The 27050-nt window shown below is 40.6% G+C and overlaps 1 protein-coding gene across 2 annotated transcripts in view; it reads right to left on the reverse strand.

Moving 5' to 3' along the window:
- Positions 1–24329, reverse strand: part of acsl3a (acyl-CoA synthetase long chain family member 3a) — a 79657-nt gene extending 55328 nt beyond the window's left edge. For both annotated transcript variants that reach the window (XM_072255484.1, XM_072255485.1), the window contains exons 1-2: positions 24243–24329; positions 15699–16117 (exon numbers count right to left, since the gene is read on the reverse strand). In XM_072255484.1, coding sequence (XP_072111585.1) covers positions 15699–16037 — 339 coding nt within the window. In that variant the 5' untranslated portion in view covers positions 16038–16117; positions 24243–24329. The remainder of the gene's footprint in view (positions 1–15698; positions 16118–24242) is intronic.
- Between the last annotated feature and the right edge of the window lie 2721 nt (positions 24330–27050).

Here is a 27050-nt window from a genome sequence, read left to right on the forward strand (position 1 = left end):
TGATGTCATTACTGTTTTTTTTCCCAGCACCTTTCTGTATACATGTCCTTGATGGCAGGTAGGCTTGTGTCGGTAATGCGTTGGGCAGTTTTGATGACCCTTTGTAGAGCCTTCCTAACCGCTGTAATGCAGTCTCCTTACCATGAGGTGATGCCTCTGCCCCTTCCCTCTACTGTCCTGACGAAGGATTCCGGCCCGAAACGTCAACCGATCTTTTCCATGGATGCTGCCCGACCTGCTGAGTTCCTCCAGCGTGTGGTGAGTGTTGTTAGGGTGCTCTCTACTATGTATCTAATAGAATAATGCGAGTACAGATGTGCATGGTGCAGCTCCCTTCAGCTTCTTCAGAAAATAGAAACATGGGTGAGTTTTTCTGATTGTGTATAATGTGCTCTGTGACCACGAGATGTTTTGCAAGATGTATACTCCCAGGAGTTTGAAACTGTCCGCAGTTTCCACTGCTGTGCCACCAATGCAAAGAGGGGTGTGAGTGATATGAGTTCTCCTACAGTCGATAACCATCTTTGTCTTGTTGACATTGAGGAAGAGGTTATTTACCAGGAGCCAGGCCTCGAGCTCTTCCAGATCATAGGCCATCTTGTCACTGTTGGCTTTGATGGTTAAAGAAGAGCACCAAGAAGAAACAAAATTACGTAAAATATCATAGTTTGTCTGCACTTGAGGAAAATCTAAAATAAGTCATAAAGATTTATAAACAATAAGGAGGAAGAGGGAAAACAGGTTTTTAGAGCTCCAAACACAAGGAGATCACAAATTGATAATAAGCGAAAAGCCATTGGCTGACAACTTTAATACAATGGTTGTCTAGGATCTTGTAGTATGACAAGGATATAAAAGTGTAAATTCTCCGGAGCTGGCAGCAAACAGACAAGATTTTGAGTTAACAAGAAAAAAAAACAACAGAACTACCAGTAGGCAGGTAAAATAGTATTTAAAAGATCCAGGAAGAAATCTGGTTGACAGCTGACAATCATTCCCCCGTATAGCCCTTCCCTAGTAGGCCTTCTCCATCGAAAATATGCAATTATTCATTCTAAATCTAGATTAACACCAGCAGACTAAACAACCCCTCTGTTACTCCCCTTAAAATCTTTAATGTTTCAATAAGATCACCCCTCATTCATCTCAACTCCACTGAGTATAGACTAACCTTCCATTCAATGTCAACCTTTTCATCCCAATCAACCCAGTAAATCTTCTCTGCACTTCTTCTAATACAAGTATATCCTTCCTTAAATACAGAGACCAAGACTGATGCAGCAGTCTTTCAAGTTTAAATTCACTAGCACCATTTAAAAATAAACTATTAATATAACTTTATATTCCATATCCCTTGCAATAAAGGCCAATATTCTATCAGCCTTCCTAACTACTTAATGAACTTGCAGGTTATTTTATGCTTCATGAACTAGGAATCCTAGAATGCTTTGTACAGTTGCAGAATCATTCTATTTCAAGGATAAATCGTTTTAAATTCTTCCTTCCAGTGGAAACCACATTTTTACCTATTATACTCCATCTGCCAGCTTCTTGCCCAAATATTTTACCTTGCCCACGTCTCTTGGCACACTCTTATGCCCTCCTCATGACTTGCTAATCTGTCTGCTACAGTACACCAAATCCTTTCATCTAAGTGATTATAAATTATTGCATGTCAGCACTGATCTGAGGCACCCAACTGTTTACTAATTGCCATTCTAAAACCATATTCACTGCTATCTTGTACAGCAGCAACCTTTAAGTGTCGTTACCATGTACCTTCTTGAAAAACCAAAATTATCTACTGGTTCCCATTTATTGGATTATGAAGAATTTCAAAGCGCCCGATGCCTTCCCCAAGAGCTCTTTGTCCACTTTGATCTGTCAAAGGCCATGATCCTCACTATATCTTCCCCTCTCCCCACCCGCCTCCTGTTCCTTCAGAGTCTCTTTCTTTTTCTTCTTGTTCCTTCTTCTGGAGATGGAGAATCCCAAGACCCCAGAGCAACTAAAAATAGTTTCACTTGTAATATGCAACATATTAAACGTGATACAGCAATAATGAAGGTACCCACTGGTGATCAAATCAAAAGGGCATGAAATTAAACACAATTTAATACTTGACAGACTACATATTACACTTGCTTTAGTAGTTTGAGGCTAAGGGATCTCTCTGCCTCTGACCACAGTATATGCCTCTGCCAATATTTGCTGTTTTTACCTAGGGATGAATAATACCTATACACACAATCACACATTTGGAGTTTTGATGCATGTTGAGGATTGAGAGGGGAGAGGCAAGAGACAAATATCAGCGAGGTGAGAATCCCCAATTTTCACCCCAGAATTGACATTATGCCCAACACCGTGCGATATGTGCTATGACAAATGTTTAGAACATCTAAAGGTTAAAGCAAAGCCCTTTCCAAGCAAATATTTTGTAGATGCACATTCTGCAGCCTTAATGAGGTGGTGGAAGGAAAATAATGTTTTGGGGAAGGACCTTGGCCAAGATTAGCTTGTACTTTGATGCAGCATAAATCCAAGCAAATGTTCAAAGTCAGGATACTCTCTACTGTGCATCTGTACAAGTTTGTGAAAGCTTCATAAGACATGAAAAATTTATCTAAACTTCTAAGAAGGCAGAGGTGCATGTTGTGTCTTCTTTGTAATGCCATTTGTGTGTTATTAAACACTAAAAGAGACTTGGAGTTTAGCATAACAAAATGTAAACAGTCCAGCACTAATAGTCACACTATAATCGAAAATAGACAGGGCAGCAATAAACTTAACACTTAATATTCAATATCATAGTTTAACTGGCATGAAAGCAGCACGCCCAATTTTGAAATAGTAATATAAAACTAAGCATTTATTTCCAATGAAAAGTATGTTCATAACAATACAATGTCATTTTTGCTCCTTGTGCAAATGTGAAGGTTCTGTTACTCTAAGCTCAGTCAGCACAGTGCTCTCATTAGTCCAGAACTTTTAAAAGGTTTGTATATGATTTAAATATCCATAAAGGCTATGCCCAAAATGTGGTTTCATTTGAAATTAGATTGTAATTCTTGACTGAAGGTATTGTTCATGTAAGGGAACAGTTTTATTACTATCAAGAGATTATCAAAAGCAATCCATAGACCATAAAACCATAAGTGTTAGTAGCTCTAAGCTAATACAAATAGATTAGCAAGGGAATCAAGCCAAAATACTGAAGTTTTCACTTAGTTTCAGGAAGGACTTTGCTTTATGAATTGATGGAACGATATATTCACAAAGGCAAATTAAAATAAAACAAGTTATCGTTATATTGTCCATTTTTCACTGCAGCCAGTCAGGCGACTTACTGCAAACACCACTGACAAAGTTTCACATTCAGGCACTGTACAGAGGACCCTCGGAAGCATGACAAATAACTTCATTAATTGCTCCCATAACCAAATAAGTGTTAGCAAAAGTGATTTTAGTATATTCTTGAATAAAACAGCAAAAACAGTCCTAATCATCATTGCTTCATAATGTCAAGTTTCACAGAAAATGATAGAAACCATTCTTATAACTATGTAAATGAAGATCCTTAATACATGAAAATATATAGAAAGACTAAATTTTGGATAATTTGTTTCTACTATTAATTTTAAAGTTCTAATTTTAGTAACTGCAATTATATGACTTGAATACATTATGAGCTTTATAAATTAGTTACCACATTGGTGATTGGGACTGTGACAGAACAGGTTGGCAATGTTAATTTTCCCACTCACATTGCCCCTTTGCCTGGTTAGTCACTCCTCCGTGTTCTATCAGTGGTCTCGTTTCCCCAGTAGTTCACACACTTTACCCTCCCATTCTGCAGTTCTTGAGAGTTCACCATTTACAGACCCCAACAGTAAAACAATCGTTAGTTTGGAAAATCAAAAAAAATCCTTTCAATTAACGTGCTGTACAGTTTATAACTCAAAAATAAGGATTCTAAACATAGGCATTCCAGTTTTGTTTATTTTCACTCACACTGTTACATCAGTTTTTGTAGACAGCAGAACCAAGAAAAGACCCAAGGGACAGTTTGGAGCATACTAAAATAATGCCTGGGTGAGTGGCAGCAGGCATACTACACCCTACACAGGCAACACCATGGGTGGGGAGGGATTATTCTTTTATATTCACCTGAGCATATGGACACTGATGTATGGGTTTAACTAAGGCATCTGTTGTGGAATAAAACTGTAGGATGTCAGAATTCCTGTTTAAAACGTTATGGTCTGGTCACATGATTGTCACCACCCGCCTCCCCCTGCCCCCCCAGACCAACAGTAGAACTGTCTAGCAGAGTTAAACCCTCAGTCAGGCTTTGTTAGAGAGGTGTGGAAATTAGATTTAATGGTTGGTGAATAGTTATATCAGAAAGTTAAAGACAAAGTTAAAGACAAAGTGCGTCATGGAGAAAGCCTCCGTATATTTGTAAATTTTTGTACATACTCATTCATTTTTCATTTGTCTACTTGTAATTTTTTTTTCTTCACAACTTTTGGGCAGCTTTTGCACTTTTTCCTCCTGGCACTAAATGAAACCCCTTGGCACTAATGTGCTGTTGCAGCTTACCAACTGCTTTTTTCCCCCCAACTGGTGACCCTCGTCAGGTATGTTTACCCACATCTGACAGTGCGGTTGTAACAGGGACCCACTGACTATCAAAGACAAACATACATACTAACACCATCTATTGCTTGCACAATCAAACAATAGTGAATGTTATCTGATATGGCACAAAGGACACAAAACTACAGCCCTCTGTACAATAACCTTGAAAACTAATGCCAAACCTAACAAATTATAGTATACCCAGAGAATCAAGCATCAGAGTGCAGAAATAAATGACACACCACACTTTACTAAATATAGCAACTGCCATTCATGAATTCCTCTTGTTATATTTACATCTTCACAAGTGATTTACAAATACATAAAAATCAATACTTAACCTACTTTCAGGAATACCTGGAATATTCTAATAGGTTGCAAAAGGACTTACTTTCTCTGTCACTATGACCTTCTCTTCTTCCTGTGCTGTCTCACCTGAAGAATTCTATAATATGAAGGGTCAGAAAACAATGGTAAAATGAAATACCACCTGTCCAGTAGGACAGGAAACTTATGATTTTACCCTTTTCTACTAAATTCAACTTTATTACTTAAAAATCTCATTCACTTACGTAAATAAGCAATACTATACATCTGAACTAGTTACACTAAACTTCACAATAAAATTGCTATTATAATGAAATGTGACAAAAAAAATCACACCAAGAATATCAGAACTACAACTAAATCTCAAACAAACCGATTAAAGGAAGCTATGTCCAGATGTTTGTATGCAACTATACCAGCCTAGTGCTATGCGCAAACGTGTGTTGGGAAACCAAACTTATTGTTAATTTTTTAAATGCTACGGTAAAGTATCTAACACTTTTTATTTTGTTGTCTTTGTTTATTGCTACTCTTCTTGTCAAGATTAACCCATACAACAACCCAATAACAAATAGAGAATAAAATATTTTGGACCTGAAATTGTAACATTAATAATATCAGTCACAAATTGTAAGAAACTGCTTCTGGATGTAAGCCAGTTACCTGGCTGTCTGATCTGTAAGGAATGATCAACTTTGAAACAGCTGTACCAATCTCTTCCCCGAACACTCACATAATTACAAAGCAATACAAAAAGTTCTCTTAAAAAAAAAGTTCTAGAGCAGAGGTTCCCAACCTTTTTCAACCACGGACCAATACCATTAAGCAAAGGGTCTGTGGACCTCAAGTTGGGAATTCCTGTTCTCAAGCTTTACCATGTTCAAAGCACAACTTCTACACATTGGATTCAGGTTGCATCAAGTATAGTGCACTGCAAGGAATGATCAACTTTGAAACAGGTATTGGAGTTTAGCAAGGTCACAGCCTTACTCAGATCAAGATAATAAGCTATTACTGACAGGCATCTACATTTTCTGTTCAACAGCCTCAATTAATGCCTGAAATTGTTATATTGGACATAAAACAAAAGTTTGCACTTGGGCTCAGGTTCAAGATCAAATTCAAGTTCAAGTTTAATTGTCATTCAACCATACATGAATACCTATGAATACAGCCAAAGGAAACAGCATTACTCTGAGGCTAAGGTGCAAAACACAACATCAAGTCATACACAGCACAAGACACATATAGAACCTAAAATAGCAAGCACATACAAGATATCAGTAAAATACAGTCACACAAAAAAAATACAGTCCAGGACCCTGAGTCCATGAATGCAGTCTGCAATAGACAATAGGTGCAGGAGTAGGCCATTTGGCCCTTCGAGCCAGCACCGCCATTCACTGTGATCATGGCTGATCATCCACAATCAGTACCCCGTTCCTGCCTTCTCCCCATATCCCTTGACTCCACTATCATTAAGAGCTCTAACTCTTTCTTGAAAGCATCCAGAGAATTGGCCTCCACTGCTTTCTGAGGCAGAGCATTCCACAGATCCACAACTCTCTGGGTGAAAAAGTTTTTCCTCAACTCTGTTCTAAATGACCGAATTCTCAAATTGTGGACTCTGGTTCTGGACTCCCCCAACATCCGGAACATGTTTCCTGCCTCTAGCGTGTCCAATCCCTTAATAATCTTATATGTTTCAATCAGATCCCCTCTCATCCTTCTAAATTCCAGTGTATATAAGCCCAGTCGCTCCAATCTTTCACATATGACAGTCCCGCCATCCCGGGAGTTAACCTTGTGAACCTCTGCTGCACTCCCTCAATAGCAAGAATGTCCTTCCTCAAATTTGGAGACCAAAACTGTACACAATACTCCAGGTGTAGTCTCACCAGGGCCCTGTACAACTGCAGAAGAACCTCTTTGCTCCTATACTCAATTCCCCTTATTATGAAGGCCAAAATGCCATTAGCTTTCTTCACTGCCTGCTGTACCTGCATGCTTACTTTCAGTGACTGATGAACAAGGACACCAAGGTCTCGTTGTACTTCCCCTTTTCCTAACTTGACACCATTCAAATAGTAATCTGCCTTCCTGTTCTTGCCACCAAAGTGGATAACCTCTTATCCACATTAAACTGCATCTGCCCACTTACCCAACCTGTCCAAGTCATCCTGCATTATCTCAACAACCTCTGCACATTTCACACTGCCACCCAGTTTTGTGTCAACTGCAAATTTGCTAATGTTACTTTTACTCCCCTCATCTAAATCATTAATGTATATTGTAAATAACTGCGGTCCCAGCACCGAGCATTGAAGTACCCCACTAGTCACTGCCTGCCATTCTGAAAGGGTGTTAATCCCTACTCTTTGTTTCCTATCTGCCAACCAATTTATGATCCATGTCAGTACCCTAACCCCAATACCATGTGCTCTAATTTTGCCCACTAATCTCTTATGTTAGACCATATCAAAGGCTTTCTGAAAGTACAGGTACACTACATCTACTGGCTCTCCCTTGTCCATTTTCATAGTTATATCTTCAAAAAATTCCAGAGGATTAGTCAAGCATGATTTCCCCTTCGTAAATGCATGCTGACTCAGACCGATCCTGTTACTGCTATCCAAATGTGCCACTATTTCATCCTTTATAATTGACTTCAGCATCTTCCCCACCACTGACGTCAGGCTAACTGTAGTCAGTCAAACACAATCTGGCTTGTCATCCTGTTGAAGGGTTTCAGCCTGAAACATTGACTGCATTCTTTTCCATAGATGCTGCCTGGCCTGCTGAGTTCCTGTGTGCGTTACCTGGATTTCCAGCATCTGCAGGTTTTCTCTTGTTTATGGCTTGTCATCTGCTGAGTGAACAAAGGGACACAGCACCAACTCCAGCTTGGACGCTGTGCCACACAGCCCCTGACACTCTGGTGGAGCGCACCAACTCCGACGCTTCTCTCTTGAGCAGTTGTAAACAGGCAACACCATGATTTGAGGCTTTATCCTCCTACAACTGAGGTCATGCAGCTTCCCTGCCATATGCCAATAAATCAGTGAATCAGACTTTCAGCATTCCACATTAACAATGTTCAACAGGGTCTTGCAATAATTATAATTTAATTATCATTATTGCTTATAAGATCAGCCACACAAAACAAAATCAAATACTTGCAATAAAAAACAAAATAATTTGAAACTGTATTTTGCTCATTAAGTTCCCTATTCCATCTTTCTTCCCATACTTATTCAAGCATAATCATCATCATCATCATCATGTGCCATGCCCAGATTGAGCTTTGACTGCCATGGCCCACACACTCCTGTTTTGGGTCAAGTGGATCAATTCATTGGTATTCATTTCCAGTTCTCTGGCTGCTGTCTCCATCTTCATTTGTCTTTGTCTTCCTCTTGGTTTCTTCCCTTCAATCTTTCCCATAATTACCGTGCATTCTAACTCCTCTTTCCTAATCACATGTCCAATGAAATTACATTCCCTTGTCATGATCTCATACATTATTTCTCTTTTTGTGTTTGCTCTGTTCATGACATCCTCATTAGATATTCGTTTCATCCATGATATTCTTTGCATCCTCCTCAAAAACCACATCTCTGCTGCTACAATTCGTTTCCTCATGTTACTAGATATTGTCCAACATTCTGAGCCATATAACTGGATAAACGTAACATTGCAGTACTCTGAGGCGGGTTGTCATGCCTAGTTTAGTTTTCAAGCATAATAGCCCATCAAAAAACACTTCTACTGAAGTTCATCTCTTAAGTTTAAAAAGGTTTACAATCTACATCAGGTAACCTTTTTCTGTAATGTCCAGCAGCAAGTGATCTCCATTTAATAGTTCTTCGATATTATTGAAAGGCACTTAATGTAAGGGAGTAGAGTGAAAACAGGACAGATAGTCTAGTAAACTAACTAGACCACTGAATATATACTGTGAAGTTTGCTGTTTTGCGACAGTTGTAGAGCGCAATACAATAATATTATAAATTACAATAAGAAATTACATAAATTAAATTAGTACAAAAAGAGAGCAAAAATAGTGTGGCAATATTCATGGGTTGACTCTCCATTCAGAAATCTGATGGTGCAGGGGAAGAAGCTGTTCTTAAAAACTGAGTTAGAAGCAAAGCTATAAAGAAAAATGCAGGGATCTTGAGAAAGGAGGACCAGGTGGGGCAAGGTTCAAAATTTAAGATTAAGGACGAGGCAAAAGTAAATTTGCTATTCGTGTGCTCTTTATAGGTCATGGACAATCCATAGGAAGGAGAACTCTGAGAGCGTAGAGAAATAAAATAGTCTGTAACTCACACAACTTTTCTAGCAAACTCAATCCTGATAGAACAAGACTAGATGGCAAGGTGGCACCAGTGAGCCACTGCAACATTCTGCAGGTTACATACAATACCTCGAAATATACTTCTAGAATTGCTCTCACTGTAACCTGCAGCATTTAATTTCCCTTTGTTTAAGCAATGTACTTCTAAATTGACTTAATGGACTACAGATTTCACTATCTTCTGAAGGACTTGGCAAACTTAACTCTCAAGCAAGCAGCCACAGCACCTTTAAGTGGATGAAAGCTTATTGCCATTGTCAGAAGTTGGGGCGGGGACAGGATTCCAAGCCACATTGGAACAAAAGGAAGAAGACCCCCTCTACCCAACATCTTGTTAGCAAACATGCAGTCATTGGAGAACAAAATTGAGGACCAGAGGATAAGTTTGACGTATCAAAGGGAAATGAAAAGGTGTTGTGTTCTGTTTTACCAAGACATGACTTACTCCCAACACGCCAGAAACAGCGATCAGGCTCAAAGGCTTCTCGACACACAGGATAGACCGAACAAATGATTCAAAGAAAGCAAAAGGTGGAGGTGTGTGTTTCATGATAATGTCTATGATACTCCAATGTGGAGGTTTGTCAAACTCATATTCCGCTGACCTTGAATACCCAATGATCAAATGCTGTCGGTTCCATTTACCAAGGACGGTCTCATCTGTGATCCTGACCACAGTTTACATACCACCAGCAGCTGACTATGATCAAGCACTTGAGATACTGCATGATGCAGTCACCAAACAACAGTCCATCCTAACACATTCCATATCCTAGTCAGGCATTCCAATCAGGCTTGTTTGAAGAAATCCCTGCCTAATTACCATCAGCACATAACCTATAGCACCAGAAGTCTCAACATACTAGACCACTGTGCCTACTGTTCCATGCACAGACTGCATGTTGGGAAATCTGATCACTTGACTGTCCTTCTCCTACCTGCATACAGGCAGAGACGAAAGAGCAAGGCTCCAGAGATTAGGACAATGAAGGGTTTGTCACGTGAGGCAGAGGAGCAGCTACAGGATTGGTCTGAGTTGCTGGACTGGGCCATCTGTGGATCTGAATGAATACACCAATTGTAGATGAGTATGTCCCCTCAAAATCAGTCTTCCCCATTCAAGAAGCCCCAGATGAACCAAGATATCTGCAATCAGCTGAAGGACAAATTAGAGGCATTCAAGTCTGGTGATCAAGAAAATTACAAGAGGTCCAGGTAAGATCTCTGAAAAGCCATCTGTGGGCAAAGTGTCAATTCCAGACTAAACATGAATCAATGAAGGATGCTCGAGAGTTGCAGCAGGGATTGAATGCTATCCGATGAGGTCAATGCCTTCTATGCTCACTTTGACCGTCACAAACGCCCACATCTTCCGATGACCCGATGATTTCAGTCTGAGGCCAACGTGCAAGCATCCTTTAGGAGGGTGAACCTATGGAAAGCATTCAGCCCAGATGGAGTACCTGGTCAAGTACTAAAGACCCAGCTGATCAACTGGCTGGAGTGTCCACTGAGATTTTTAACCTCTTGATTTGGCAAACTGAGGTACCCACTTGTTTCAAGCTGGCTTCAATTACACAGGTGCCCAAGAAGAATGTAGTAACCTGCCTCAATGACCATCATCCAGTAGCACTTACATCTGCAGTGATGAAGTGTTTTGAGAGATTGGTGATAAAACGCAACTCTTTTCGAAGTGGTGACTTGGATCCACTCCAGTCTGCCTGCTGACAACAGGTCCACAGCAAATGCCATCTCATTGCCTCTTCACTCAACTCTGGAATATCTGGACAGCAAAGGTGCTCTTTACTGACTAATGCACAGAATTCAATATTATTATTCCCTCAAAACAAATAAATAAGCTTCAAGACCTTGGCCTCAATACCTCCTTGTGTAATTGGATTGGATCCCCAACCTCCGCAGGTTCCAGAGTTTGGATTGGCAACATCTCCTTCACAATCTCCATCAGCACAGATGCACCAGAAGGGTGTGTGCTTACCCCCCTGCTCTACTCATTTTACATTTATGATTGTGTGGCTAAGCACAGCTCCAATGCCATATTCAAGTTTGCTGATCACACCCTTGTTGCAGGCTGAATCAAAGGTGATGAGAAATGAGCATAGAGGAGGAAGACTGAAAATCTGGCTGAGTGGTGCCATAACAACAACCGTTTACACAATGTCAGCAAAAGCAAGGAGCGGACTGTTGACTGCAGCGGGAGGAAACCAGAGGTCCATGAGCCAGACCTCAGAGGATCAGAGGTGAGAAGGGTCAGCAGTTTTAAAATCCTCAGCGGACCTATCCTGGGCCCAGCATACAAGTGTGATTACAAAGAAAGCACAACAGCATGTCTAATTGCTTAGGAGTTGCAAAAAATTCAGCATGACATCTAAAATTTGACGAACTTGTATAGATGTGTGGTGGAGAGTATATTGAGTGGCTACATCATAAATTAGTATGGAAACACCAATGCCCTTGAACAGAAAATCCTATAAAAAGTAGTGGATACAGCACAGTCCATTACAGGTAAAGCACTCTCCACCATTGAGCACATCTATATGGAGTGTTGTCACAGGAAGCGGTGTCCATCACCAGGGACCCCCACCACCCTGGCATGCTCTTCTCACTGCTGCCATCAGGAAGGTGGTACTTGAGCCTCAGGATTTTCACCACCAGATTCAGAAACAGTTATTACTTCTCAACTATCAAGTTCCCAAAACCTATGGACACACTTTCAAGGACTGGTCATCTCATTCTCGATATTTATTGCTTATTTATTATTACTATTATTTCTTTCTTTTTGAATTTGCACGGTTCATTTTCTTTTGCATACTGGTTGTACGCCCAGTTGGTGCAGACTTTCATTGATACTATTATAGTTGTTAGATTTATTGAGTCTGCCCACAAGAAAATGAATCAAGAGTTGTATATGGTGACATGTATGTACTTTGACAACAAATTTACTTTGAACTTTAAACATGAACATCTACATTTTGCCAGTGAATTTTCATGTCCATTGGATATGGAGTTAACTATCTACCAAGCCAGTTCCTCTGATGCCATGCCCCTTTGATGAGGGGGCAAAAAGAACAGACGCAAAAAAAAAATATGAAGTTCAAGAACTCACCAACGAAATGAAATGCACTTGGACTATCTTCAGATTTACATAAAAACCAAGCACTGCATTTAGTTCCTTCTGCAATGAGATAAATAACTGTGTCTTTACTGTCAAAAATTTCCCAATTTCTTTCACCGAGGTTAATATACCAGGGCCTTTAATAGCACAAAAATTTTAAACAACTTGCTTTTTGTGCTTCATTGTCTGCTGCTAAATTTCAATGGACGAAGCCTGAGACTGGAAGTTTTAAGAATCTTTAATCTTTGAGTGAAAGGACATCCCAAGAAATGCAGTAGCAACGAATTCATAAAGTTATTGCTAACTCATACTAATGAAAATCATTAACAATTCATCTTTATACAATTTGAAAATGTTAAACTTTTGCAGAACATGTGAATGGTGGGAGGAAGACAGAGATATCCTAAGAAGTGTCCAAAAGTAAACAGTTCTGAACATGTAGATACTTGGCATGTATCAACTTCCCTGTCCATAATAAGTATGTACTAATCTGATGTCCCTCAAGAAAAGCTCCTGAATGTTATGCACACAAGCTGGCATAACCACAAAAAAGGTAGTATATGTAGTTCATTTTTCCCAGGGGAGTTGAAGAATAGACAAAGCAGGTTTCTAATAAGCAGGACAGGTTTCTAATAAATAGGGAAACCCATCCTAAACTATTACTTTATTGACTGGAAAGTTTAAGAACCCTCAATCTTTGAGTGAAAGGATATCTCCAGAAATGCAGAGGCAACAAATTCATAAAGTTACATCCGTCTGGGTAGCCTCCGGCCTGATGGCGTGAACATTGACTTCTCTAACTTCCGCTAATGCCCCACCTCCCCCTCGTACCCCATCCATTATTTATTTATATACACATTCTTTCTCTCCCTCTCCCCCCTTTTCCTCCCTCTGTCTCTCTGCCTATACCCCTTGCCCATCCTCTGGGTCCCCCCCCCGCCCCTTTTCCTTCTCCCTAGGCCTCCTGTCCCATGATCCTCTCATATCCCTTTTGCCAATCAACTGTCCAGCTCTTGGCTCCATCCCTCCCCCTCCTGTTTTCTCCTATCATTTCGGATCTCCCCCTCCCTCTTTCAAATCTCTTACTAGCTCTTCCTTCAGTTAGTCCTGACGAAGGGTCTCGGCCCGAAACGTCGACTGTACCTCTTCCTAGAGGTGCTGCCTGGCCTGCTGCGTTCACCAGCAACTTTGATGTGTGTTGCTTGAATTTCCAGCATCTGCAGAATTCCTCGTGTTTGGGAGACAAAAGATCAGCTCTGATGACAGTCCAAAGGCATATCTAAACACAAGATTCTGCAGACGCAAGAAATCTAGAACACAAACAAGATGCTGGAGGAACAAAGCAAATCAGGCAACATCTATTGAAGGAAGTAAACAGTTGCTTCAGAACAAGACATCAACTGTTTATTCCCCTCCATAGGTGTTGCCTGACACTGAGTTCTAGAGCTTGAATAAAAGAATGCTAATATATCAATGCCCTTAAGTTTTGTTGAAAAGGTAATCACAGATGTCCTCCGCTTTTCGAACGTTCGCTTTACGAAACCTCACTGTTACGAAAGACCTACATTAGTACCCTGTTTTTGTTTTCAGAAGGTGTTTTCACTGTTACAGAAAAAAAGCAGCACGCGATAAAAGGCAGCGCGCGCCCCGAGCAGCCGCTCTCCCCGGTTTCAGAACTGCATTCTCGCCGGCATTGCTTAAACATATGCCTGTGAGCAGTCGTTAGCAAGATGAGTTCTATGGTATCGGAAAAACTTAAACGAGCTCGTAAGGTGTTACACTTAGCGTAAAACTAGACATAATTAAGCGTTTCGATCGTGATGAACGAAGTAAGGACAAAGTGAGTTTGGCTTGTGCAAGCTGACGAACGTGATGTTGAAGAGGTTTTGGCATCCCATGACCAAGATCTGATAGATGAAGAGCTGATGCAATTGGAAGAAAAAAGGATAACAATTGAAATCAAATGCAGTAGCGAACTGAACGTGAAGCAACTGTGTGAGATTTTCACTGCAATGATAAAGTACGACTTTAATTTTGAAAGGGTACGTAGGTTTAGGGGATATTGGTAGGATGGTTTCAGTGCTTACAACGAACTGTACGATAGAAAAATGCGCGAGGCTCAGCAGTCAAGCAAGCCTTTAAGTGACCTTATTTTTTTCCCGGAGTTGTGGCAATTATTCAAAAATTTATCCGATGCTCTACAATACCAATTATGTTGGGGCTCATCATCCAGGACTGATGATTTGCCAGAATCTGATTTAATTAAAGTTCAAAGTACATTTACTATCAAAGCATATATACACCATACAACCTTGAGATTCATTTCCTGACAGGCAGCCACAAAACAAAGAAACCTCAACAGAACCCACCAAAAAAAAATCGTCAAACACTCAATGTGCAGAGAGAATTTTTTAAAAATCTTGCAAACAAAAGCAAGTAAATAGCTTCAGAACTGGAGTTTTACAAAAGACATGAAGCCAGGCTTCACTCCAGCTGGGTCAGGCAACAGTCACAGTTCATTACGAGACCACAGACATGAAGCCAGGCACACTACAGCTGGCACAGCAGTCCAGCACAGAGCAGAGCAAATGTGGAGCAGCAAGCAGAACCAGCCTGCCACTCATCTCCAGTCCCAACACCTTGACCTTTTCAATCTGACCTGGCGCAAAAATTGTCCAAACATCGTGTCCTTCCTCACTCTTGGGGATGTCACATCTCAGCTTTAATGTGGACTCCACTTGTCACGACTAGGCATTCCCTGCACCTTCGCCACCGCACGTCTCCACTTACCACAACATGGCTACATTTTACACCAGTGGACTTAAATGACATCAAAAATAACTGAAGATATGCTGAAGGAAAGTTCTATTATTTCTTTTCCATAACTTGAATGGGAAGGATAGGCAGAACCAAAATCAAACAACCTTAAATACTGAGGGGAAAAAAGTAATTAATCTGCAGTGAGCAAAAATCAAATATGACAAGGGATCTGGATACTGATTTTCACTGCATCCAAGTAAATGTGAAAAGTTAGTTTGTTAGCCATCCATTTCGAACATTTCAAAACATTTCTTACCCAACTTCTTCCCATTGAGCTGGTTTTGATAGAATACCATAACTGATCAAAATGGATTGAGACATAAATGCGCAAATGACTTAAAGAGAAAAAACACTAAGATGACAATAACAAGATTGTAAAACATACATTCAAGTGTAAAAAATTGTAACAATTACCTTTTTGAAGACCTTTCCACTCGGCTGAATTTCATCTTCTTCACTAAGAATTTCACGTGTTCCTAAACAATTCCTATTTCTAAAACGTTCAGTAGCAAACTGAAAAATTTTATCCAGAGTGTCAGCACCAGCATACAGGTTTGCTATTAGATTATCCAGGCTTTCCACACATCTATATGGGCCAGCAGGATGATTGGTAATTGATTTTGCTCTTATTCTGGACCTTCGTTGTGAACATCCAAAGAACCATAAAGGCAAAATAAATATGACATTGCATGCCATGATCATAAATTGCAAAAATAATGAGAAGATGGGATTAACACCCTTCTTCAACTTCATTTTGCTTGGAGGCCTTGATCTTGCAATCAGAAATCCAATGTGCTTCTAAGATAGAGGCTAGTAGTCCAATTTTCTCAAGCCTAAAGATTTAAAAAAAAGGTTAGATATAAAACATTAAACAATTGTTTTAAAATTTAATACAGATTTTACAGTCTCTTACATGATAATAACTTCAAATTTTAACATCTTTAATGTGGTATGCAATGTGGTAAACAAAACATTAAAAACAAGAATTGGTTAAGGAAACAGTTAAAAGCTAGTAAAGAGAAAGATTATGGATAGAATCCCAGAACAAAAGGACCTGGGTGGCCAGAAACACGTCTCAAATGGGATAATTAAATGAATGAGGTCAAAGTTTGAAAAGGACCCAAAAATGTCAATGGCTGAAGGAAACACAAACACTCTATTAAATATACATCATAAGTGTAGATTAACCACTATGAATGATTGAGTGGGGTTCTGTACTGGTTAAGATATACTCAATTTATTTTGAAAAATTGACAAGGCCAGCCAGAAGAGCCTTACAATGTTTGAGTTGGGAAGTTAAAAAAGTCAGCTGCAACAGTTCTATCTGTTAATGAACAACAGCACAATTTGAACGTCAGATTCTACATTTCATAGATGCCCAAGTTACATGAAGGGTAGCAGGAGGATGCAGACAGACTAAGAAACATGGCGATTTGATAGAATTGATTCAAAATTGGCACGAGCATAGAAGACAGAAGGTTGTGGTGGAGAAGTCACATTCTAAATGGTGAACTGCAGGAATCAATGTTGGGACTCCTGCTGGTATGCTTTCTCGCTATTTTATCCCGTGTTTTCTCTACAAGGTCTTGTAGATATCAGTATAACTAAATACACTCAAAACAAAATAAATTATTAACACAAATAAATATGAAGCTAATCTACATGTTTTATGCAATTTCAATATTAGTCAACTGAATTAGAGAATTGAATCATTACAAAAATAGTAAATGTAGGTAGTGTTGAATTGGGTTGGGTCATGCACAAATCAATGAACATTAAAATGCAGGTTCAAACAATTTTAGGAAGGTAAAATGGCAAGGGAGTTGGCTACAATCATATAGGGCTTTTGCAAGCTCCCTTGTGTAGTTTTGATTGCATTGTTCAGGGAAAACTAAACTTGTCTGAGAGACTGAAGCATTGCAACAGAAGTTTACTAGGACTGGAAGGCATAGGACCAGAATTAGGCCATTTAGCCCATCAAATCTGCTTCACCATTCAATCATGGCTGACTCTTCTGCCTTCTTCCCATAATCTTTGATGTCCCTTACCAATCAAGAACCTATTAATCATTGCTTAAAATATACCCAACGACTTGGCCTCCATGGCTATAGTGGCAATGAATTCTACAGATTCAACATCCTCCTCATCATCTTTGTTCTATAGGGATTTCCTTCTATCTAGATCCCCCCACTTATTGAAAACATTCTCTCCATGTCTATCTAGGCATCTCAATATTCGAAAGGTTTCAGTGAGATTTCTCCCTCATTTTTCTAAACTCCAGCAAGTACAGGCCCAAAGCCATCAAATGCTCCTCATACTAACCCTTTCATTCCTAGACATCCTCCGACCCTGACCCATCCTTTCCAATGCCAGCACATTCTTTCTTACTACCTTATTTCTTATGATACAGTAGTAGGTATGTATTCAAATATAACACCTTCAGTCCTGTACTCCTCATCTTTTCAATTCTGTCTCCATGTTACTGGAAGTTAAATTCTTATTCCTTTCTAAACTTTGTCTTTTGCTATTCTAGAAACTTCTGTAACCTCTGCTGCACTCTCGTTCCCTTTTACTTTATCCTTACTTCTCCAACCTGATGAACTCATTCCACAACTATTTTCAAAGCCCTATTCACAGCTCCAGTTACGCAATTTGCCAATATTCTAGTCCCCGCTTGATTCAGGTGGAACCTGCCCCATTGGAACAGATCTCTTCTTCCCCAATATTGATGCTAATGTCCCAAAAAAAATTCACATCCACTTCTCCCACACCAACCTTTAAGCCACACTTTTAGCTCTCCGATCCCGTTAACTAGGTGCCACTTTGCATGTGGATCACGCAAACAATCCAGAGATTACCTTTTTGGTTCTGTGTTTTAATTTAGTCCACAGCTGCTCAAATTTTCTCAGCAGAACCTCTTTCCTTGTTCTTCCAATGTTGTTGGTCCCCAAATGGACCTTTTCTCTCCCCCCTCTAAATTCCTCTTGTAGGCTAGGTGAGATGTCCCAGACCCAGGAACCAGGCAGACTACATAGCCTTCCTATAGTCCCAACTCAAAAGAGAATTGGAGCAAAGTTCATCATTACATAACAGCTAAGTGGATTAAATGTGCACATGCAAGGATAGAGTAAACGCCTGCATTGGCTTTGATTGCCTGAGGGGATCAGAAGGAAATTTTTCCAGATGCTTTTCCTCCTCAAGCATGTTATTTTTGTTTCTTCCAGAAGGCAGCACCGCATATACAGAATATACAATATATTCATTATTCATTAGCACAAATGTTAGACTTGTTTACCTCTCCCATCACTTGGCATGCTTTTAAGTATTTCCCACAAAATCACACACATGTAATTGGCAAAACCAATGTGTTGAGAAAATATCTTGTTGATACAGCATTAAAAAATCTGCTAATCAATTATGCACAGCCTAAGGTAACACAAAAAAGCTAACTGACAGAAGGAACAAATTAAACATAAAAGAAAGTAAGTTTATTCAGTCTAAACAAGTTATAGATTGTCAGGCAGACAATGCAAACTTCCAACTTCTCATAAACTCCATGCATTATTAGCTATGCCTTTTAATCAGGCTCTGTTCTGAATTGCATGACACAAATCAAATCATACCCAATTGCAGGTTGGGCTCAGGTCGGTTATAAATTTTGATAAAACATTGAATGGAGTCCATTTCGGCTTTGCTAATATTGGCCTAGCTCATTGTTTTACCCTGGTCAGTATGATTTGTTTAGCAAAAATATAACTTCCAGAAAGTTTCAGAAAATTTCAGTTGAATGTGGTGTTGCATCTTCAAACAATTCAACAACACTTACAAGATTTTATCTGCAGTACTAGTCACCTCACTGTGCAAAAAGATTGTTTTTTGCAGACTTGGGTTGGGTTGGTGTTTATTTTATGCACCAGCCTACCTCTAGCTCAAAGATACTTTGCACCTGGTGTTATTCTTACTCATCTCCTTAGGCAATGTAGGAAATCATTTTACACACAGAAACCGAGTCCTGCAGGAGTCTGTACCTGTTAAGATCCAGCAGAATAAAGTAGCAGGTGGTACACTAGGAATCAGTTTGTTTTTGCCAAAAAAAATTGTCGCAGTGATTAAGTCACTAAACCAGAGTACAGAGGCTTTAACAATTGATCCACAGAAGAGTACATACACCATTTGAGTAACAACCACCATGAAACTATCAGATGTCATAAAAACTCATCTGACTATTCCCACTATATGGAATTCCAGAATAACATGGTTGATTCCTAAGTGGAATTAGGAATGGACGCATCCTATTAAAGTGGTCACATCCCATTAATGCAGCCTTCTTTGAATAAAAGTAGAACTTGCATACGTCTTCACTAGTTAAAGTGGGCTTCCAAGACAGCCAATAATTATGCAAAAAAAATCAAACAGTGTGAACTACAGTTAAGTCTTAATTTCACAGGTTGCCCTGGATGGTTAGAGAAAAAAAAACTAGAATGTCATTATTTATTTCCACTGAAGATGCAGCAGGTCAAAAACAAACCATGCTTGTGTTTTGAGAAGATGAAACTTACATGTTCAATGGCCAACCTTGCAGTGGGAAGAGAAAAGGTGCTCACGAGAATTTCATCTCCACACCCACCTCCTAATATAATAACTTGTTGACTCTCCACCTTTCAATGCAGTGAATGAAATCTTCAAGTGACAAATTAAATTAAAACATTATTGCAAATAACTGCCTGATAACAATTCCCCAGCAATGCACCAATAGTGGATTCCTGTCCCTTCACATACTTAACTTTTTACCTCATTGCTTCCCACAACCTACGAACCAAACACAGTGTAAGAGTGAATCACTTCTTTATTACTTCTAACTTAGCATATATTTGATGCTGATAATGCAGCCCCAGCTACACTGGTAAAAACAAATACACATTGGATGACCACTTTTCCAAGCATCTCTACCCAGTTCGCAAGTGACCCAAAGCATCACCCCAAACAACAGGAATTCTGCAGATGCTGGAAATTCAAGCAACACACATCAAAGTTGCTGGTGAACGCAGCAGGCCAGGCAACATCTGTAGGAAGGGGTGCAGTCGACGTTTCAGGCCGAGATCCTTCGTCAGGACTAACTGAAGGAAGAGTGAGTAAGGGATTTGAAAGTTGGAGGGGGAGGGGGAGATCCAAAATGATAGGAGAAGACAGGAGGGGGAGGGATGGAGCCAAGAGCTGGACAGGTGATGGGCAAAAGGGGATACGAGAGGATCATGGGACAGGAGGTCCGGGAAGAAAGACGGGGGGGGGGGGACCCAGAGGATGGGCAAGAGGTATATTCAGAGGGACAGAGGGAGAAAAAGGAGAGTGAGAGAAAGAATGTGTGCATAAAAATAAGTAACAGATGGGGTACGAGGGGGAGGTGGGGCCTAGCAGAAGTTAGAGAAGTCGATGTTCATGCCATCAGGTTGGAGGCTACCCAGACGGAATATAAGGTGTTGTTCCTCCAACCTGAGTGTGGCTTCATCTTTACAGTAGAGGAGGCCGTGGATAGACATGTCAGAATGGGAATGGGATGTGGAATTACCCCATCACTTTAATACTCCATCCTAATCTGACGTCGAATCTTTAGACTCCAGTGTTCTAAAAGCCCAACAGAAGTTCAAAGTACAGAAAATATTTTTTTTCCTCTACAGATGTTGCACAACCTGGCAAGTATCCCCAGTATTTTCAATGACACCTGGGTTCAGAAAAAGACATTAGAAACCACAGAATATTGGAGAGGCTACAAAAGAAAAATGCAATGTAACACTTTAGATTATGAGGACACTCAGTCCTTGTTTATTGTCATTTAGAAATGCATGCATTAAAAAATGATACAATGTTCCTCCAGAGTGATATCACAAGAAAACACAAGACAGACCAAGACTAAAACTGACAAAAACCACATAATTATAACATATAGTTACAACAATGCAAAGCAATATCGTAATTTGATAAGAGCAGACCATGGGCACGGTAAAAAAAAAAGTCTCAAATTCCCGATAGCCCCAACATCTCACACAGACGGTAGAAGGGAAAAAACTCTCCCTGCCATGAGCTTCCAGCGCCGCAAACTTGCCGATGCAGCATCCTGGAAGCACCCAACCACAGTCCGACTCTGAGTCCGTCCAAAAACTTTGAGCCTCTGACACCGAGCACCATCTCTGCCAAGCACTTCGACCCCGGCCCCGGCCGCCAAGCAACAGGCAAAGCCAAGGATTCGGGGCCTTTCCCTCTGGAGATTTCAGATCACACTGTAGCGGCAGCAGCAAAACAGGCATTTCAGAAGTTTCACCAGATGTTCCTCCATGCTCTCACGTTTGCCTCCATCAAATCAGAACTGTGCACGGCACCCTACTTGACACATAACAGATATTCATCACCGGAGAGGCCGCACGCGCTGCGTCGCGCCGCCATCTTCTCCTCCCGCCACGAGCATTAAATTTAACACTCTCCATCACATTTCTATTTTCCCCTGAAAAACAGCAATATTTGGGTCCATATCTAAAGTGCCATCCACAAATACAAAATACCACAATCTATTGCTGTTTCAAAATTAACGGTCAACCCTGCTTTCTTTGCTCTTACAAGTTACAATTATGATATTTGCCCCATAATGTTCAGACTAGTTCCCAAAAGTACGTCTGCATCAGTCCCCTCCGCTTATTTTTTCTAACATGCTAAGCAACTTCCTTTTGTTAATTTTGCCACTTATCCATGCAAAGGCAAAGTTTACAGTTGGCACATCTTTGGGATGTACAGTCGCAGAAAATGCAAACATGCCATAAATCCAGATGGTCAAAGGAGGGCCTGTTAAGTCAACCCAGTACACAAGATCAAATTGGAGTTACTGCAGGTGTATGCAAAATTTACAGACACATCATTCTCCTTCAGCAAAGAACTATTGAAACATTCCAGCACTGCAAAGCAGTAAATTTAAGAATTTGATAACCCAACCTTATCCTCCAACTACAAGCCTTCCACCCTTGTTCTGAGAGGAATGACCTTAATCAAGCTAAGCATATCCTACCAGTTCCCCACCAAGTAAAAATTCTGTATTTCAAACAAATTCATTTTAAAACCCACCACCACACCAAAAAATATCACGAATAGAGTTCCACCCACAAATTTATCGCATACAATCAGGCATCAACTACAATTCCACCCAGTCCGATACAGCAAGTACTTTACAATCTTATGTCTTTCTTTGAAGCAGCACAAATTTACTCCAAAAGGCAAAAAACAAAGTAGTTATGTTTGTCTTATACTGAAAATAACCTCATGAAAGAAAGAAAAACAGGGGCCTGGTGGGAAGGGAGGGTTAGATTGATCTTAGAATAGCTAGCAGATCAGCACATTGCCGGCTGAAGTGCCTGCACTATGATCCTCTCACTTTTATCTTTGATCGCTATTTTTCAGCCCTGATCTTGGATTGAGAGAGAAGATATTCCTCAACACATTTACGTTCCTAACGCATTTGCTTTCAGCTTTTGGGAGATAGGGGGAAAGAACATTAGGTACATTATGAATGGTTCAAAACAGTGCTCCAGCTCCATACACATCACATGTTATGTTATGTAAATAGTCTGAACCTGACATGAGAAAGCTGGAGATGAAAGATCAAGTAGCCCAAATTCCAATTAAGAGGAATGGAATATCCTTTCTGGAACATACAAAGTTCTGAAATGCCTTGATAGGTTGTCTGTTCCAATCTCCTTCTTCACAGCTACACAGGAAGTTATAATGGGAAAAAAAAATCAGTTTTAAAATATAAAAATGTTCTCTGGGATTCTATGTTTGTCACAGTGGCCCTTGGTGGATAAATATAAAATCAGCCAATCATACAGTGACCCCTACTGGATGCCGTCACGGATTATCTGACAAGAGCAGGTCAACTATAGAAGTTCTGTAACCAGGTATCTACCTACATTATTTAGTATACGCTTCAAATAGTATAGATATAGGGATTCATGTTAAGTCAATGCTCTTGAAAAAACAAATGTCTAAATAAATAATTTACCTTTAGGTTAATACACAGTTACAAACAATAATCTTATGATGGCAGGCATTTTATATTTAAACACAAGATGTCATAAGCAAGCACACTAATGATGCCACGTAGTATACTGAAATTTGCAAGTACTTTTTTTTTTACAAGTATTCCACAATTCTAGTGGTAATTTAGGGAATGAAACTAACAACTGGTATCGGTTAAAACAAAGCTACTTGATCACTGTAAAATCCCATTAGGTTTATAAATGAAATCTAGGAAAGGAAATTGTAAATTTTGCCTCCTGTGACAATCATTGGGAAAGACTATAATTTACCTTTTGACTTGTGTTGGGCTTTATTAGAACACTCAAAAACTCTTCAACTGCTCGGGCAAAGCCATCTCAAAGTATGTAAAGATGGGGCAACAAATGTTAAACTTAGTTAAATGCAAAATTATATAGCAATACGAAAAGACTCTAATCATTGCCGATTGCCTACTAACACTGCCTTTATAATTTCGAAGCCTAGCATGGTTGAGTTGTTAATTTAATCGTGCAGATAAGAGTAACGATTGCCATTTTATTCTTCTCGTCCAGCTAAAACAGCTGGACGAGAGGAATAAAATGGCAAATAGTTCGAGGAGCTGGGCTTCAATCGATATCACGGTATTTACCTCTAGGTTAACACCTGCAAACAAAACGCCATTCTCCTGGATACAGGTGTCCAGCGGACGACCTGCAGCCTGCTAAGTAACCAGGAGCAACCACTGACATGATGGTGGCCTACGTAACAAGTAATTGCTCAGTCTCCGCGGCAATGACAGGGGGCTTGTAAATTGAAAACTCTGAGCGGAACCACGACCTGCTCGCTCCCTGCGCCATCGGTGAGAGACGCACGCACCCACAGGGAGGGAGACAGACTGGCTACTGATCGGTCAGCACTCACCAGTTAACCTAGTTTCCGCAACCACTCCGCCGCCGCGCTCACACTTATCAAATCCCGCTGTTTCCCGTGGCAGCCGAAATCGCGCGCCTGCGCCGTTCAACGGTAACGTCAGGCGATCGGCCGTTGGCGGAGGAAACTTTCCTACCCTGATTGGACGAGAGGCTGGTGATGCGGCCAAAATCGAAGGTGGCGAGATGATTGGAGGAGGGGATAATGACGCGGCGAAGGTGAGGCTGTTGACGTCGATCAGCAGTCAGTGGCGGGTTGGATTTGGAGGTGGGCTGTTTGTCCGCCTACTTAGCCCAATGCTGCCCATCTGGTTCAATATGGGGAAAAAGAGGAAACTGCATTTTGTTTCTAAATCACGGCCGAAGAGAATAACTACATCAAAACTGATTGATTGGAAAGGCTGCTGCAAGTTGATTAAAATATGAACAGCTTAGCTTGCTGGTCTACAGAGTAATCCAAACACGTTAGAGTATGAGAGAGAATTGTCAATGATTACGGTTTTATGTTTTTTTTTGTTTCTGGCTGCTTTACTGTCATTATTGGATTTCCCTTTCATTTGTTACCCTTTGGAATTCAGCAAAGGATGACAAATTGATCAAGGAAAAACAGAATCTGAAAACAAACTAGCGAAAGGTGTATATAAATTAAAGATTAGGTTTTACAACTGAAACAGAAAAAATGCAGGAAACACTCAAGAAATTGAAAAACCATTGGGGTATAAAACTTTGTGTTTCACATTGAAGAGGGAAAAGGTTTACAAAAAGGAAGTCACATTTAAATAGTCCATTGGAACTTTTTAAACATACCTTATTAAAATAGATGAGAGAAAAGTAGAGAATGTAATAAAGATTTTCTCTTTTAGTTCACCTTGGTCTCTGCTTTCCAGGTAGAGTCAAGTAAAACCTCTCTCACCCTAATCCACTTTTGTTTCCAGCATTGGATGAGATATTCATCCGCACAGACCACAACCTCTTGTTCCAGAAAGAGAGGCAGAGGATAACCAAACTGACACCTGAACGGTGAGCTTCCATATGCCAAATGCTGTAAGGTGTTGTGGGCGATATCTGCCACATTAAACGGTCACACCACTTATCAGGTCTTTCTGAGGGCAGGCATCTTAAGGTATGTTCTAAATCTTGGTTGGTCTGCTCCGTCTGGCTGTTGGACTGTGGGTGAATCCCAGAGGAAAGGCCTGCTGTTGCCTCTATCAGTTTACAGAAATGTGCTGAGAATCGTGGACCACGATCCGAGACAATGTCCACTTGGAAGCCCTGGATCCTGAAGACCTAATCCAGGATCTCTGCCACAGACAGTAGCTTCTCCAAGGCAATGAACTTGTACACTTTTGAAAACTGATCAGCAATTACCCTTGGATGGCAGGAGACCCGTGACTAAGTCCACAGAGATCTGTACCCAAGGTCTTTCTGGAACAGGTAGGGGGTGGAGGAGCCCTTGAGGTTAGGTACAGGGCTCGTTGTTCCGGGTGCACACCTCTCATGCCTGCCTGCCAAACCTGTTTTGTCATCCTAGGCCACCAATGACTCCTCTTGATAAACTCATGGGTCCTGGCAATCTTTGGGTATGTGGTCATACTCCACAATGTCCCCATTTGAGTACCTGGGACTAGACAGAACCTGGGACGAACAGCCTACCTGGAGGACTGTTCTTAGGAATCTCCCCTTGAGCTGGGTCTCATGAGTAAGAGCATTGATTCCCCAATGAATTTGCACTATCACCCTGGCTTGGAGCAAAATAGTGGTTAGCTGTTCTTCTCATTCTGGTTTGTCAAACTTACCAGACATCTGGCTTCTGGTTCTTCAACCCCAATTGATAGGTCAGGATAAATTCAAAGCAGTTAGCCGGCTGGAGAGGACTGCACATGGGTGCAGTTTACCATGCAAAGGTTGTTGTTGAGATAAGATGGCACCCACTCCAATGTCTGAGGCATCCACCTCCATGATGAAGAGAAACCAAAATGGGAGCTGTTGTGGACCGCTGCTAAGCTCTGAAAAAGCAGTCTCCACCTCAGTGATCCAAACAAAAGGGCCTGTGGATTTCTTAGTTAGCAGTGTCAACGGTAGAAGTTTGCAGACCCCAGGAATGCCTGGATTTTTTTGATACTCGTTGGTAGTGGCCATTATTCGACTGCCTGAGTCTTGCTAGGGTCCATCTTGAGATTGCCATTGGAGATGATGAACCCAAAAATGAAACAGTCGTCATGAGAAACTCGGACTTCTCCAACTTGACATTAAGTCGTTGATATAAAAGCCTCATTAAAATGTTTCTGACGTGAGTGGTATGCTTATCTATGGACTTCAAGAAGATTAGGTTACATCCATGTAGATGAAGGCATACTTGTGGAGAGTATTGTGGAGTAAGTCATTTACAAATGGCTGGAGCATTCTCAAGGCCGAAGGGCATAACCAGGTTATCCTAATGCCCTGATGGTGTATTGAACGCAGTCTTCCATTCATCGCCTTCCCTAATACGGACCAGATTGTATGTACTTTGTAGGTCTAGTTTTATTAATACCCTCATCCCATGGAGCATCTCGAAGGCCGTATTCATGAGTGGAGCGGGGTAGCGATTCTTGGCTGCTATGCAGTTTAATCCCCTATAATCAATGCATGGCATAGCCGCCTATCTTTTTTTTGTATGATGAAGCCGCCTGTGCCGGCAGATGAGATGGAGGGCAGAATGAAGCTCATGGCAAGAGCCTCCTTTATATATTCCTCTGTTGTGCTTCCCCGTGGGCCTAAGAGTGGGTAAAATTGACCCCACAGGGGGCAAGTACGGGGC

The sequence above is a fragment of the Mobula birostris genome, chromosome 4 (assembly GCF_030028105.1).
Source record: "Mobula birostris isolate sMobBir1 chromosome 4, sMobBir1.hap1, whole genome shotgun sequence".
Lineage (NCBI taxonomy): Eukaryota > Metazoa > Chordata > Chondrichthyes > Myliobatiformes > Myliobatidae > Mobula > Mobula birostris.